Raw genomic sequence first — 15,867 nt, forward strand, 5'->3', positions numbered from 1 at the left:
ACACAATAATAAAGAACAGCTGTTATATTAAACTCTGTGTGGTCACTATTGAAAATATATGTGGCCCCTGATGTATTGTATTGTAAGATTGTAGACGGTAGAATATTAAGGCATAAAATGGCATAATTTATAATTCAGATACAGGTTCACACAAAAACAAAATATCTTATACAATGGAATTTCAGCCTTTATACCATTAAAAGGGATAAATCGAGTTTATAATTTATTATATTTTTCTTAATTGTTTAGATTTTTAGAAGGCACATTGACATCTTTCACATTTACAACTCTATGTGTTTGCTGTATAAAAACTAGGTCGAAAATTGCAATAATTTGACCATAAAGAGCTGAAAAATGTGGAAATAAAAATTCATTCTCTGTCAGGAGGGGGTGCTTTAGGAGCGCTGAAATACTACGGTATCCATGGGAACGGCTGAATACAAAGCAGGATTAAGGCAGTTTTATCAGACGTGAAATGAAAATGCCAACGACACGTTTCTGAGGACAGTCGGGTCCCTTCAGATACGTTCATATAAAGACATCAGTGCCGCGTTTTCACTTTGAAACGTGCAGCGTGCATATTTATTCAATGACATCATTGCCTTCTGAAGTTTAATCCAGCTCTATCGCGATTCTCGTCTTTCCGTCCCCAAATGTAAGACCTCCTAAATTATAATTAAGTCTTTTCTTATACTATTTAACATATATAAAACTTTTTATGGCCTTAAATTTGATATAACCTAATTGAGGAGTTTTTAAGGACCTGCAGGAGCCCTCTCCTTTACGATAGATTTACGATTTTTTTTACGACGATATTAACATTATCGGCAGCTATTTCAGAGCAGACTACACATGCACAAACTATAAAAAAGTATAAATACTCGTGCATAATCTCTTTTATTCACCTCATTCTTATAATAACAAGTAACGTTAAATCTGGTGAAAACACCACTTACCAGCAGCCACGAACGGTGTCTATACTTGGCGTTATAAACATGATCAGTCCTGAACTTCCGGGTGGGGTCGTCACATGAAAGGTCATCACGAGGGTCATTCTATTTACAGCTGAAACATTATTAATTAATTTTACTAATAGTTCGATTGGGCAGGCTGTCGCGAATTCGTTATTTTTTTATAAATATTTAATTTTATATTATTACAAAAAAAAAATCTTAAAAAAAGGGCACTTTGATCACTAGGAGCCAAAAGGGCAGGTGCTCAAGCAATTTATTTTGTCAAATAAATAAATAAATAGATCTGTGCTTATTAAACCTTTCAGTGAAAACACAATTAATTGTTATTGCATGTACATTCAATTTAGATTTGTATCTTACATGGCAAATGCTGGATTAGATAATTTTGAGAATTTATAGTAAACACACAAATATGTATACATACAATACCATATGACTTTAATAGAATTTATACGTAAAGAATTTTGATTTGTCATGTAACTAAACAACTGTTTAAAAAGCACACATATGTATACCCACATGAAAAATCACTTTAACAGTAGATCAGTTCAAAAACATTTGAAAACACTTAACATTCAAATTCACATATATACATGTATGGTTATACAGTCATCTTTATAGCCATTGTTTATCAAATTTTGTCTAAGCAAGTGACATTTAGCCAACTAGAACTGATGACAGTGCAGGAAGGTTAACGTCTGTGATGAGTAAAAGTCTTTTTAGTCACATTGCCAGAGGCTTTCTACTGGCTGACTCATTGCCTCATTGCATTTACTGATGGCCTGATGACTGATCTCTGTGGAACCCCATTGTGAGAGTTTATTCTTGGGCCAAGGCTTTATACTTATTTAGGCATTTTGAGTCACATAAAGAGATTACACTCTCAAGAAAAATCTGCACATCCTGCATGCTTTCCCCAGGTGCCTTTACAGAATAAAAGGTGAAACTCCTAGGGCTGTGAAATGCAGCATGATTCATAGCACATGTGCACCTGTTGATGGAGGATAGCGTGAGGATGCAAGAACTGGCTGGGTGATTTTCATGTAAATAAAATGCACCTGTGGGCACAGACAAAATAATAAAGATTGTCTGTGGGTGTTTTTGAATAAGGTTTTGCTGTCTTTGTGAGGTCCAAATGTCCACACAAAACCTATATTGTGTGGTCCTGAGAAAGGTTCCTATGATGAAAACAGCTTAATACACCGTAAAAAAGTGCAAATCTGCAACTGTTACCTTGAGAAGCTTTTTTTTGTCTTTTGTTTGTGTAATCTAAAAATCAGATTGTTTCAGTTATATAAAATCACATATTTTGCATAAATAAACCAGTTAAATTACGTTCCTTTACATGAAGCACACTTATAAAAAAAATCTGTATAAAGGCACTAAATAATTTTGTGTGTGTGTGTGTGTAATATTAATAATGTTTATATCAGTTAATGGACTGACATGAACTAACAATGAACAGTTGTATTTTTATTAACTAACTAATAACTAATGTTAGCAAATATTAATAAAAACTGTATAAAATATATTGCTCATTGTTAGTTAATGTTAGTTAATGCATTAACCAATGTAAACTAATCTGACCTTATTAATATCTTGATAATTTTGCTCGCTAAAATGTATATCTACACTTGTGTTTATTTCTACAGAAATATACATTTAATTCTGTACATCTAATCACTTGTTCCGCACTGTGAAAAGTTTTCACCAGATTCAACTTAAAAACCTAAGTTCAGCAGCTGCCTTAAGTTTTTTAAGTTAAATTAGCTTAAAACTACAAGTCATTTTAACTTATTACAATAAAAATGAGTTGATATAACTTGTGAGTTTAAATGACTTAAGTTGATTTAACTTACAATCTTAAGGCAGCGGCTAAACTTAAGTTTTTAAGTTGAAACTGGTGAAAACATTTTACAGTGTGTATCTTGAAAAGTATGATTTTTATTATATCCAAAGAAAAGTGAGAGAAAGCACAGACAGAATCTATACCGATCCATAGCTATCTTAGATTCAGAAAACTTGTTAGCACTTTATGTGAGGAACAAAGTGTATCATGTATCTCTGTGAACAAAGTCACTTCTCATTCAAAAGATACATCCAAAATTCTGCATGATGCAGTCGGTCACAAAAACACACAAGAGCAAATTACATTTGACATCAAAGATGTGGTAAATGTTCTTCAGGCGGCACATTTTGATTATGTGTGGGATTTAAGCATCGGCGTTTAGACTGGTGTCATGATTAAATTCTGGTCTGTTCCTCATGCAAAGTCTGACCTTTGAATATTTGCAATTTTCTGGAAAAAATTTTGTGACTGAGCTTTGATCTGACTGTTACATCAACATATGTCATGTTAACAAACTTACACTCTAGTATATAGATTCATGATGATAAAATACCATACCTTTCATGTCAGCCTAATGATGGCAAAGGTTTTGCATTACCGGCTGCAAAAGCCACTAAAGGGCTTGATTGCCATCTGTATTGTGACGCATGGAGATCTTGGACGTGTGGCAGTATTGGACACCTTGTGAGTGAGAATGGGTTGTTTTGCCTTTTTTTGTTTGAACTTCAACCTTACTCAAGTTCAATGACTAGTTTTTGCTCATCATCACTACTGCTGTTACTGTCCTCATGTTCCAGGTAACTATTATTACCTGAATATGTTGGGTTGCTTTGTATGGCTGGGGGACATATTTGATGAGTGTGCAGTTCTTGACTAGACATTTGATGTGAGGCATTGCAAGAACTAGACTTAGCACTAGATGATGAAGTGATACTTGCGTTAACTGACTCAGTCTTTAAGGAACCACAGTTGGCTGACACACTTGTGCCACTCACTTTGTGTTTTGATGTCTGAACTTGATTGCCTTTTGAATAAATCCAATAGCTCATAGGACCCCTCGTTTGCGTCTCCTTTTGGAATTCATTTTGTATGGTATTCACTTTGAGTGGCTGTACCAAAAGATATTTGCATATTTGATTGGAAAAATGTTGTGAAGATATCTCCTGTTGGCTTGTCTCTTGAGAAGGACTGCTCCCGAAATATTCACACATGCTGTCTTTTCTGGTGGTGTTGTCACATTCCAATTGACCTTGATGTTGACAGATTTGGGAAATATTATTTGCGCAGACAGATACTTCTGGATTGTTTGAAACTCCAGATTTTTCATGCAGAAATGATTCTTCCAGAGAGAAACGTGGGTGAGCTTGAGTGGATGTTTGATGTTCCTCACAAGTTGTTGCCTCTTCCTATCATCAAAGGAAACACACAAGTATACATTGTGGAAAGCCTTACAATATCCTTTTCAGAGGTGGCAAATAGCTGGTTTATGCTGTGGTCACTACTCTAACACTGTCTGTTGGTTGGATGTGATGTGCTTTATTGCTTAAAATGGTCCCACTTTATATTAGGTGGCCTTACTATGTACTTGACCACTATGTACTTGCATCAAAAAATAAGTACAATGTACTTATTGTGTTGATATTGTATTGCAAAACATTTTTACTGCTATTGAGGTTAGGGCCAGGTTTGGTGGTATGGGTAGGTTTAAGGGTGGGTTAAGATGTAAGGGATGGGTCAACAGTGTAATAATAAATGTAATTACAGAAATTAATTACAGAAGTAATTACATGCAGCTATTTCAAAAATATAGGTACAATGTAAAAACATGTATGTACATAATAAGTGCATTGTATCAAATGATTACTTTAAATGTAAGTACATACTAGTTAAGGCCACCTAATATAAAGTTTGACCAAAAACACTCAAATTTCTGTTATAGTATATGGTTCAGAAAACTGTCACAATGTAATATTTGTTATTAGTCAAGTAATTACCAAGTGTTATGCTAAACATGTGACTTGTATTCCACATTTTCCTGGGATTTGAATGGTTTTCACCCAGCACTACCTAGTGTATGTGCCCTAATCTTGCTTACCTTTCTATTTTCTCTTTTGTCATTGTCTTTGAAGCCTTGGCATATGTTGTTCTTGTCAGCAACCTCTGTGCTGGCTATTTCCCTGTCTCCATCTCCACTCTCAGGAATTGATTCCTTGGTCTCTGTCCCAAGGTCCCTCTGAAACTGCAAGCTTTTGAGAGTATCATCCTCCACAGGCCCTGAGGGCAGAATAATGACGGAATGAGTAAATGCAGCATGTTTTCGAGTCTGTCCCTGAAGCTGGGTCTCAGCTTGTTCTTTTGGTTCATTAGAGAATTTTGTTTGTAGGTCTAATGAGGGCAATTCCAAGTATTGAAATAAATTCACTGCGCAAGAGTATGAACAGGCAGTATAATACTTATTGGTAAAGTGTTACTTTTTATTATGTTGTTAAAAACATGAACATTCATAAAATAAGTGCATGCACACCCAGTTGTTTATGTCAACTTTTTTTATAGGCAACTAAAGAGGTTTAATAGCACCCCGAAACTTCTTTATCCAAAACTGTATCCAAAATTGGTCACAGAAATCTTTTTAAAACTGAACATAAAACTGTTAATGTTAATGCAAAAGTTACAGCCAGAAAACTTATGTAATTGATGTGCAGATTGTTGCTATTGAGCCTCCTGGAACATATGCCTCATTGCAAAAACCAAATGTCAGCCAAATAAATGAAAAAAAAAAAAAAAAAAAAAAAAATAATGTGACAGTTTCACATTGTATATCAAGACACACCGACCAACATATGCTACTATATATTATGGCGGTGGAGATATAAAAATGATTGTCTTGATGAAAAACAATCGGTCAGGTTCTCTGGGGTGGAACTGGTTTGGCTGAACTTTTGCGCATGCCTCTGTGCAGCATTGCTCAGAAAAGGAGGCTGCATTTGGCTCTCAGATTGCTTGTCAGTTGTCTGGAATCCAGACAGGCACAAAATCTCCCTTTAACCTCTGGGTCATTGCTCTGGGGAGTCCCTGTGGGGACCATCTTCCAGTGCCAGCATGCTCACCCCAGTCCAGGTTAGTTGTGTTAAAATTTCTGTTCTGAGCAACTATTTTATCTCAATTAGCGGGATCAACATACACTTCCCTGTCAAAAAAACAGCATATGCTGGTTAAAGGATTAGTTCACCCAAAAATGAAAATTAGCCCATTATTTAATCACCCTCAAGGCATCCTAGGTATATATGACTTCCTTCTTTCAGACGAACACAATCAGAGTTATATTAAAAAAATGTTCTGGCTCCTTCAAGCTTTGTTATGGAAATGGGCGGGTGTTTCTCTTTATCAGTCCAAATCAAGTCCAATAAAGTGCATCCCTTAAAAATAAAAAGTGCCTCAACTGGCTCTGGGGGGTGAATAAAGGCCTCCTGTACTGAATCGATGTGTTTTTGTAAGAAAAATGTCCATATTTAAAACGTAATAATCACTTTTCTCTAGCTTCCGCTAACTGTTGTACACGGAAGCAGCTGAATTATTCCGTCACAAAGACTTTGACTTGCTGCCACCTACTGGTGGTTCAATTTTAAAAGTTTTAAATTTAAATCTTTTATATATATTACGTTTCTATATTAAAAACTTTATATTTAAAACATTACTCTTATAAAATTGTTATTATGAAATGTATTAATGCCTGCTCTAAATCTTGTAAATCTGTACATATTCCTTATTGCCACATTTGTGCTCTTTGTTGTTGCTGATTTCACTTGACAGGTAACTTATTCTTTCTGATTGTATCATATTATTTAAATTTAATTTACTGTTTAATTAAAAAAATATATATAAATAATTTTTTTTATTGTCACAAAAAATGACACACATTTAATAAAGTTAGGAAAAATAGCATTACAAAAGTTAATGTGATCAGAAGGTGTTCCTAAGTTTTGTTTTGTTTTTTTCAGCAGGAGCACACAACATACAACATACAGTCATACAGTCATATACACCTAGGATGCCTCGAAGGTGAGTAAATAATGGGCTAATTGTCTTTTTTGGGTGTATGTTTTGAAGCATGGGTGGTGCTTAGTTGGTCGTGAGTTGGTTATGCGCTGGTCCTGAGCTAGTTGCTTAGGACCAGTGCAAATCAGCTCAAGCCAGCTGCCATACCAGTATAAGCTGCTTTTTTTTTTAATTTTTTACAGGGTTTACCTCATGAAGCAGCTATAGACTATTCCCTCAGCTTTTTCTTTTGCATTTTCTCAGCTTTTTTTTTTTAGAAGGCTGTATGTTTTGTTTATTCTAAGATGTGATTGACTCTCTGATTGACTCTTGACCTTCTTCATATTTGTTACTATGACTAATTTGAGTGACCTGTGACCTAATGAAAGGGAATCTCTTCAGAGTGCTATTTACATGTAAAGACTGCAAGGATCAAATGTTTCCCTCTAACTAGTGACTTTGATAAGAGAAACATCAGGTTAGTGTGGGAACACAGTGGAATTACAAAGGTTAGGACAGAAAAATGCCGCAAAGAATGTGATGACAACTTAATGACGTTCACCTTAAATTCACCCTCTCACACTAAAATCTTGGTTATCCTACTGAATTCAAAACAGATTTGGCTTGTGAACTGATATCACTGAATAACTTGAACAGGCAAGGCAGAATGGTTCAACAGCTTTGCTCTTTTCCCACATAATTATACTAATGTGTAGCATTGCATACCAATCTGAGATGTCTCTGGCATGTCTCTGTCAATACAGGAAATATTATTTTTAATGTAACATTAATGGTCGCAGTTTATGGGATTTCTTTGTCCACTAGTAAATTGTGTGTTCTCAAAATTTGATGTAATCAACTTTTCTTTTCATGCAAGCATCCTTTTCAGAAGTTTATTTTGTGACTATTTATGTCTGGCTGCTTCAATACCAAGGGATTTCTGTACATATCCACTTGAATTCTGGAACGTTTCACAAGGAATTCAAAGATTTTGGTAATATTCCTATGTTACTAAAGCATGTGACTTGGCATAACATTGAAAAAAAAAAAAAGACTTAGCACCTCAGCAGCTGAAAAGTTAAATGTATAAAACATCTACTGTTGTAATATACAATTGTGGGCACAAATTAGACTTTCTTAGATAGGTTAAGAGGAGTGTTGGAGGACAATGATCCTTCAGATAAGAGAAGAATCATAAATGTTTTTCATAGCAATATTTCATAGAGCCCATCTGCATGGAGTGCATGAGATAAACACAAATAAGAGGCAGTCTGCACTGTCAAAAAGTATTGTCTAGTAACATACAGAGATGAGAAGTAGAGCTCTTGTCACCACCTTGTGGAGAGAAAATGTTATGGCACACAGTGATATCAGTATTATGTCTAGCTATGGTTGCTTTATCACATGCAAGCATTGCACAGCATTACACTTCAAATAGCATGACAATATTACCTTGCAGAGTTATGATCCCACCTGTAAATATTTCCAGATTGGCATGATGTGTATGGACGTCTTCACGTTTGGTGCTGTCTTCAGGAATGCTATAAATGTTAGATGTCCTGTTTAGCATTGGACAGGATGCTTTCACTTGACCATAAGTGTCATTCCCAAAGTCATCTAGGCCAAGAGAAAAGACCTGTTTGAATACATAGTGTGTATGTGTTTGGCCTGGATAAAATGTTTCAATTACCTGAGCTCCATGCTTGCAACTGAGCTTACCTTTGTCACATGCTCTCATTTCTCTTGTATGTAAATCTGAGCTGCCACATGCAGACCAGTGTGGCTTGTTTTGACTGGGCTGTACTGTGGAGTTTAGCACTTTTTGCATATGGTGTGATTCTGCAGTAGAGATCTTTTTCTCACAAATACAAGTTCTGAGCTGTGTAGTTGTCTTTGTTTGAACATTTTCACAATTTTCTGATAATGTGACTGACATGATGCCTGTTTCATTTGGCTCCACTGGCACAATGTGATTTGTCTCCATTTGACAGAACAGTTCTTTATCTCTGGTTATCTCTGTGAATCCCTCAGAGGAGCTGTCCAAATCTTGGTTATGGACAGAACAGTTTTGGGGTTCTTTGTCATTTCCTCTTCTAGGATAGCTGTTGTCCACTAAATGAGGTTCACTTATTTCGTCTCCAGCCACTATTTTGTGGTGTGTCTCTGTGGTAGCATTAAACCCAGCAGATTTTCTCTCCTGTGAATTCTCAGGTATCTTCTGTGGTTTATACAACTGTCCAGGTGAAATTTTATTGTAATCCACTGAGGCTGAGATATGAACCTTTGTCTGTGGATGTGACCAAGATGAAATGCATTGACGGCCTCCATTTGCATAATTTGTATCATTTTGAGAGTTTAAACTGCAAACAGTTTCTGCTTTGTTTACTGGACTGACGACAGATTCACAGTTGGAACAGTTATTTTGGTTTGTCTCACCATTATTTACCATTTCCTGTGCCATGCGTACATGAGTCACATCATTGCTATATACCTCCTGTGAAAGTGTTGTCTGGTTTGTTAAAGTGCTTGAAGTTGTTGTTTCAATATGAGGCTCTATCAGGGCTAACTGTTCATCAGAAATGAGTTGCATGACTATCTGAAGGTCAGCTGTTCGTACATAAAATGTGTTCTGAGCCTGTGTTGAGCCATTTAATAGTATCATCTTTCCTTCAGAATGTGACCCTTGAAAGTCACAAGTGGCCATTTTAGAGTCAGTGCTGTTCAGAGAATTCTCATACACTGTGGATTTGGTTTCCGCAGTAAGACCAAGAGGTTTTCCTGATTCAATCATAGGGGAGGCAGGACGGTTTTGTACTGTAGGTGTCGTAGTTATTGAAGAATAGGTTTGTAGACCAGATTCTGAACAATAACTTGCTTTTGACGTGTTCATTGATGTAACAGGCTGAGTGTTCTCCGAGGTTAATAATACAGAACCTGTTGACTGGTTTTCCATCCCACGTGTTGCACATTTGCTCTGCAACAAAGATGTTTGATGCTGCACTGGTGGAGAAACAAGTGAAATTGATGTAGGTGTGGTAGACTGAAGTTGTGTCAGGACTTCGGATAAAGTATTTGTTTGATTTAGCTCTGAACAGGAAACCGATAACATAGGCACTGAGGTTGTTGCACACAATACATCTTGCTTACTCTGTTCTAAGGTTGTGACTATTGAAACGCCCTGACACTGCTTTGAGGATAGTACAATATTCTCAAGATGACTCTGCAGTGTAGTTTGGCGGCTTTGCCTGAAAGCTGGAACGTTTGAGCAAGTGCTATGTGCTAAAGTGGAGCCAGAACAAGAAGCCGACACTCCATCTGTGGAACACGGAATCTTCAGCTGGTACTTGGGAGGAAAGCTGGTCTTGGCTTCTGGGACAGTAGGGCTGCTGATAGAACCAGACGGGGTGCCAGATGTCCCACTCACATTGATAAAACAAAAAGCAGGGCTAAGAGTATTACCAAGGAACTGACTTGGATTTGAGAACTGATGTATGAGTCTGCCCTGCGGGTGGAGATTTTGCATGTTGACCTTTTGTGCTGAAACTGTGATGGAACCGTGCGTTGCACAAGTTGACAGGGGTAATTGGCTAATTAAACCACACAGATTTCCATTTGCCTCTCCAGTTCTAGGATCTGAAATACTTAGCATTTGCACATCATTCCCAGTGCGCTGTTTCTTCCTTTCTGATGGGATATGGAAGTCAGTGTGTTGTGTTATTCTTTCATCCCTTTCCATGTTTTCCCCTTTATTATATTCAAAGCTGGTATAAGACACCTTAAGGTCATTTTGTAAAGTCGCAACAGAACAGGAAGTAAAGCTCTGAGACATAGATCCATTGTCTCTCTGTTGGCTATTTTGAATTTCCAGGCTTTGTTCAGAGTTCAGTGTAGTCTTTTTTGTCTTCAGTGGACAGTCTTTCTCAGTATTGTAGAGTTTTGTAAATGTCCCACCTTTGTAAGTGTGCCATTTTGTGTAGTCAAATTTTCGGGTTTTCTTTCTATAATTACCTTTTATAGTTGACTCTGTTCCAACATCAGTACTGTCTCCATCCGAGCTAAGACTGCCAATACTACCCCTTTCAACTGGTGATCCCTCTGCAGTTGGCAGACAATCTACTGCAACCTGCCTAACGAGTGAGCGATGACCTGGTGCTTGTTGGTCTGATGACCGTAATGGGTTAACATGCCCTGCACTACATCTTCTGCTAAGATTTAAATTCATTGCTCCATCAGTGAGTTTGCCACCCATAGTGAAGGGTAAAGAACTGCTTCGTGTTAATGGTGCATGCTCCAGGCCAGCGGAGTGCTGTGTAGGCACAGAGCTGTGAACCGCCCCATCTCCTCTGTCTTGATTTTGTGAACTTGAAGTGTGCTTGCTCCTTATCTCAAAATGGAATGAGTCTTTATATGTGTAAGGCACAGGAAGATCAATGCTTCCTTGTTTTGACAATATTGTCTTTCTTGGCCGCACAGTTTCCAGTTGTTTATTATCCACCAGCACACTATTCTCATATATAAGCTTTGAAATGCGTTCTTCCAGCTTCTGCTTCTCCTGAGTGGACACCTTGCATTTGGGGTCAGGAGTCATACCTGAGGGTGTCTGGACGCCTGGTTCCTGTCTTTCCATAGTGGTTTCTGTCAATGATTCCATACTTGGATCATGCAAACTTGCTCCAGGACTGCTGGATGAATGGTGCTCACTACTGTCACTGAAACCAGAGTCTGTACTGTCATGGCTTTGAGACTTTCCTCGGGACATGGGGGAATCCCATGGTTTGGAAAACAAAGCTTCCTGCCTCTGAAGAGGAATACGATTTGGAATCAGTGGTGTACATCCATCCTCACTTAGTACACTTGTCCTATGCATAGCAGGATTATTTTTCTCATCATCTGATAATTCCACAGTTTTTCTCAAAGAATTTACCTTGTCTTGAAGTACTGGCATTGTGCTTAATCCAACCATGGCAGCATTGTGCAATGCCCATTCTACAGACACCGTCTTGCCCTCTGTAGAGTCTACCTGACTTGGTATTGTCACTACAGGAAGAACTTCTTTGCTCCTCTTTATATCAACTGAATCTCCACAATTCATCTCAGAGGATGGACTTGTACAGTTGTCCTTTAAACTCTCCATGCTCTCCTGGCTGCTGAAAGTGCCTTTGTCAGATTCGCTGGAAAGGCGTGCATGAGCCTGGGTGCGCTTGTGTTTATAAAGGTTACTCTGTGTCTTGAAGGAAATGCCACAGGTAGTGCAGGGATATGGTCGCTCTCCTGTGTGGCAACGAAGATGTTTCTCGAGCACGCTGGGTTTCAGACAGTCCTTACCGCACTGTGGGCAAATATGCTTCCCAATAGATTTAGGTCTGGCCGAGGTTGCTGGAGCCACTAGCCTTTGTTGTTGCAAAGCAGCCCTGCTGGCAATGTGCAGTGTCAGAGAGGGCAGAGTCGAGTTGCTACACATCCCTGGCAGGAACAGTGGTAAAACCGTTGCATCCTGCAAGGCTCCAGGTTGGGCCTGAGGATATGGCTGCAGGCCAGGGGCAGAAACGTTGTGGACATACATAGTCGTGAGAGGGGCCTTAACACGCGTCTCTTCGTCTCTCTGTGCAGACACTGAACACGGAGGCTCGGTAGCTCTCACAAAGCTCTGCTTGCTAGTTGCCATGGTAACACAACCCTTGTGATGCTGGGAGACGGAGCTCACTAATTACCTAAAAAAAGAAACAGTTTCATTATTTTTCAATTTTATTTATTTATTTATTTCATTAGGCCTGGTCTCTGGATCAAAGGGATTCCTCCCCCGATTTGAATTGGAATGCAGGTAATAGGAAGCCAAAGAAACCAAGATTTCACACCACATTACAAATCACCATTGTTTAAAGAGACTGAGAGGGTAGAAGCTACAAAATGTATTAGAGCAGGCTGGCTAATCTGAATTTCAAAGGTAAATAATATACCAGCAAAAACAATTGTTGATTATTAATTTATTTGAAAAAATGAATTTGCTCAGCTTAAGACTTGTTTACATTTGACAAAAACTGTCTTTTCCTCTCCTCAATTAAGCTCAGAAATGTAAAAATGTGGTAAAGATACTTCAAGACGGCTTTGATTTTAAGTCTAGTTGGAATCTCATTTTTAATGCGAACACATGGTCAATATTTGCATACTGCAGAAGCACCAGAGGAGTATGAGCAGAAAACGGTGGTGGTAAAGTTATGACTCATTTCTAGAAAAATGATAGCATCAAGGACCTCCTACCTAGACTAGATTATTTTCACATTTATGGAAATGTAAAAACAGTTTTTAAAAATTGATTTACAATAATAATAATAATAATAATAATAATAAAAACTTAAAAAAGAGAACTTTGTTCATCCTTTTGTCTCTTAAAAATTATATTTTAGTTCTTGTAACATGAATGCAGATTTATGATGATTCTCGGCTTATGAGGTGCTTTAACCTTTAAAAATACTACAGAGAGGTTTACAGAAAGTTTCTCATTAATCTGTCCCAGTCTTCTATTAAAACAACAACAACAACAACAACAACACCAAGATTTTGAAACCTTGCTCTACTGTTACGTATTCATTAAACCTGATGCTGTACATTTTAGCTTGTTCACAGGATAGATACTATTAGACAAATGCTAATTTACAAATTACATCACTATGAATGAATTAATGAATAAACCAACAAATGAATGATTTATGAACAATCTAAAAGCCAAGCTAAATTATATCAACTTAAATAGCATTAGCATCTATCCCTATATACTTGCAGAAATAAAGAAGTTAACGTAAAATTTTTAACAATACAGTGCTTTGTATTGTTCACACTTTATCTGTGCCCTGTCTATGTATCACATCATTACGCTTATAAAAGATTCCTATCAAGCTCATCAAAAGATATGAAGAAGATCGGTCTGCATGCTCTAAGATCAAGTGCAATCATGGGTCACTCACCAGAGCTTGGAATTTAATGATGACATGGCAGCAGTTAAAAATTGCCCAATTAAATCCACAATGTGGAAACAAAAATCCAGCTTTGGAACAGTGCGAGGTAAAAAGAACAAGAGAGTGACAGAGAACATGTGACTGTGGCACCCTCTCTCACCACAAAGGCCCTTGGTTCCTCTTCCCTCTTTAGGTTTCTTTCAGCCGTTTCTGCTGCTGATGGAGGAAATACAAACGTCATTTATGCAAATGTGACTGATGACGGTGACAACACAATGTAAAAAGTATATGAGAGAGAGAGTGAAAGAGGAAGAGAGAAGTTACCGAGAATATCATTAAAAGCAAAGTTCAGGGTGCCAGCACTTTGAAAGAAAAGAGCCCAAACCAAAGTCAAGATCACGCTGCAAAATGGAGATCCAGAAAGAAAGACTAAATGAGATGGACACAGATAGGAAAGAGAGCAGATGGAGGGAGGGAGAGAGAAAGTGAGAGTGAGATAGAAAGACAGAGACAGAGTGCAGCACATAACACAACACAACTGAACTGAGCTGAACTGAAAAACAAAATCCCTGTTCAAAAGAGGAAGTAGTATGAACATGCAGACCCACCTCAAAAAGATAATTTCACCCACAAATGCACACACACTGCATGTACCTGACTTCTGTTTCTGGCTTTTCTCACTCCTCCAGTCACCCACACACCCACACACAAAGGAGGAGAAGTGTAACAGAATTTGTGGCGGTGTAACATTTGATGTTGTGTGTTTTTATTTATTTATTTTGTAGGAGATGTTAGCTAGCTACTCATCAAAAGTGGCTTGTGTCTGGCACCCAATGATCAGAGAGTACATTAGCTACCATCTGTGCTTTAAACTACAGCAGAGCAATGGAGGGCTCATTATTTCCTGTAAACAAAACAAAAGCAAAAGCAAATCCTCCAGAGGAATAAAATTTGATTCTGTTATCCTTCTGTGATAAATTGTTTGCCCTTCAATCTCTGCTCATCATGTAACTGTAATTACATCAGAAAGGCAAAAAACCATACAAAACAAACAAAAAAAAAAAGGTCAAAACAAAACTGTTTAGAAGAGGTAGTTTATGTATTTAATTGTTGTATAATACAAAATATTAAAAATGTAGCGCAGTAGAAAGTTAGCCAAAAAAAAAAAAAAAAAAGAAAACCTAAAAACAATACATTAACATTTTTGATAATAGCGAAAGAAAGAAAAAACTTACTGTCTGGTGCAAAGGCTTTATTATTATTTTCTATGACCCACAATCAGGAAAAAGGAAGTTTTAATATAGCTGCACTGTACACACTTAACATCTCACAATGCACCACACTTATAACGAAACCGATATTGCGTCTTTAAGAGCCTAATCCACGGATCAAAGATAATGAGTCCTGCACTGTGACAAAGGACATTGGACTTAAATAAAATGTAAAAAATAAAAGCATGGGTTGTGGCTTAATGTGCTAACATGCAATACCCTACTAACAAAAGAAAAAATATGTGTCAGAGCAAGATTTGTTGGGATGATACGATTTGTTTACAATTCTTACTGATTCTTCATTTACATTTTAACATTTTTATTATTACAATTATTAAAGTTTACCGACTTTAAATTTGGAATTTATTAGTGTGTGTGTGTGTGTGTGTGTGTGTGTGTGTGTGTGTGTGTGTGTGTGTGTGTGTGTGTGTGTGTGTGTGTGTGTGTGTTTGTGTGTTTAATTACTCATTTAACAGTTATTTTTAAATAACTACAAATTTAAAACGTAATGAATCTAAACAATTGTATTTTAAAAGGAAGCATCTAAGAAAACCTCTGGGCTAGCAAGCGGATCATAAATATATAAATATAATTAAATAATTCTAAATATTATATTATAATGTGAGCTCCAGGGCATCAGCGGGCATTCAGCGCTCATAAACCTGCCGATAGCAGGCTCAACTCGACCAGATCTTCGGGAATTTACAGCTGGCTCTGATGTCTCTATAGTGGTTAAACATGAGATATACTTTGTTTTAGGTAAATATAACGGGCAGTCTTTGGTC

General features: G+C 37.3%; 1 protein-coding gene across 1 annotated transcript; it reads right to left on the reverse strand.

Moving 5' to 3' along the window:
* Window positions 1-1,230: 1,230 nt before the first annotated feature.
* znf831 (zinc finger protein 831) lies at window positions 1,231-12,560 on the reverse strand. The gene is made up of 4 exons (XM_073825970.1): window positions 8,578-12,560; window positions 8,332-8,475; window positions 4,919-5,097; window positions 1,231-4,229 (listed from the first exon to the last, which is right to left on the reverse strand). Exons 1-4 carry the CDS (start codon window positions 12,521-12,523, stop codon window positions 3,555-3,557), a joined length of 4,944 nt encoding a protein of 1,647 aa, XP_073682071.1. The 5' UTR covers window positions 12,524-12,560; the 3' UTR covers window positions 1,231-3,554.
* Between the last annotated feature and the right edge of the window lie 3,307 nt (window positions 12,561-15,867).

The sequence above is a fragment of the Garra rufa genome, chromosome 20 (genome assembly GCF_049309525.1).
Source record: "Garra rufa chromosome 20, GarRuf1.0, whole genome shotgun sequence".
In the NCBI taxonomy this organism is placed as follows: Eukaryota; Metazoa; Chordata; class Actinopteri; order Cypriniformes; family Cyprinidae; genus Garra; species Garra rufa.

What these genes read in the sequence shown, in the direction of transcription:
- znf831 (XM_073825970.1), bottom strand. Translation starts at nt 12,523, where the DNA reads ATGGCAACTAGCAAGCAGAGCTTTGTGAGAGCTACCGAGCCTCCGTGT. An exon ending in AATGAGAGCATGTGACAAAG is followed by an intron (nt 8,476 to 8,577) that starts GTAAGCTCAGTT and finishes CTCTTGGCCTAG; the next exon opens with ATGACTTTGGGAATGACACT. An exon ending in ACAAAAGAGAAAATAGAAAG is followed by an intron (nt 4,230 to 4,918) that starts GTAAGCAAGATT and finishes CTTTGATGATAG; the next exon opens with GAAGAGGCAACAACTTGTGA.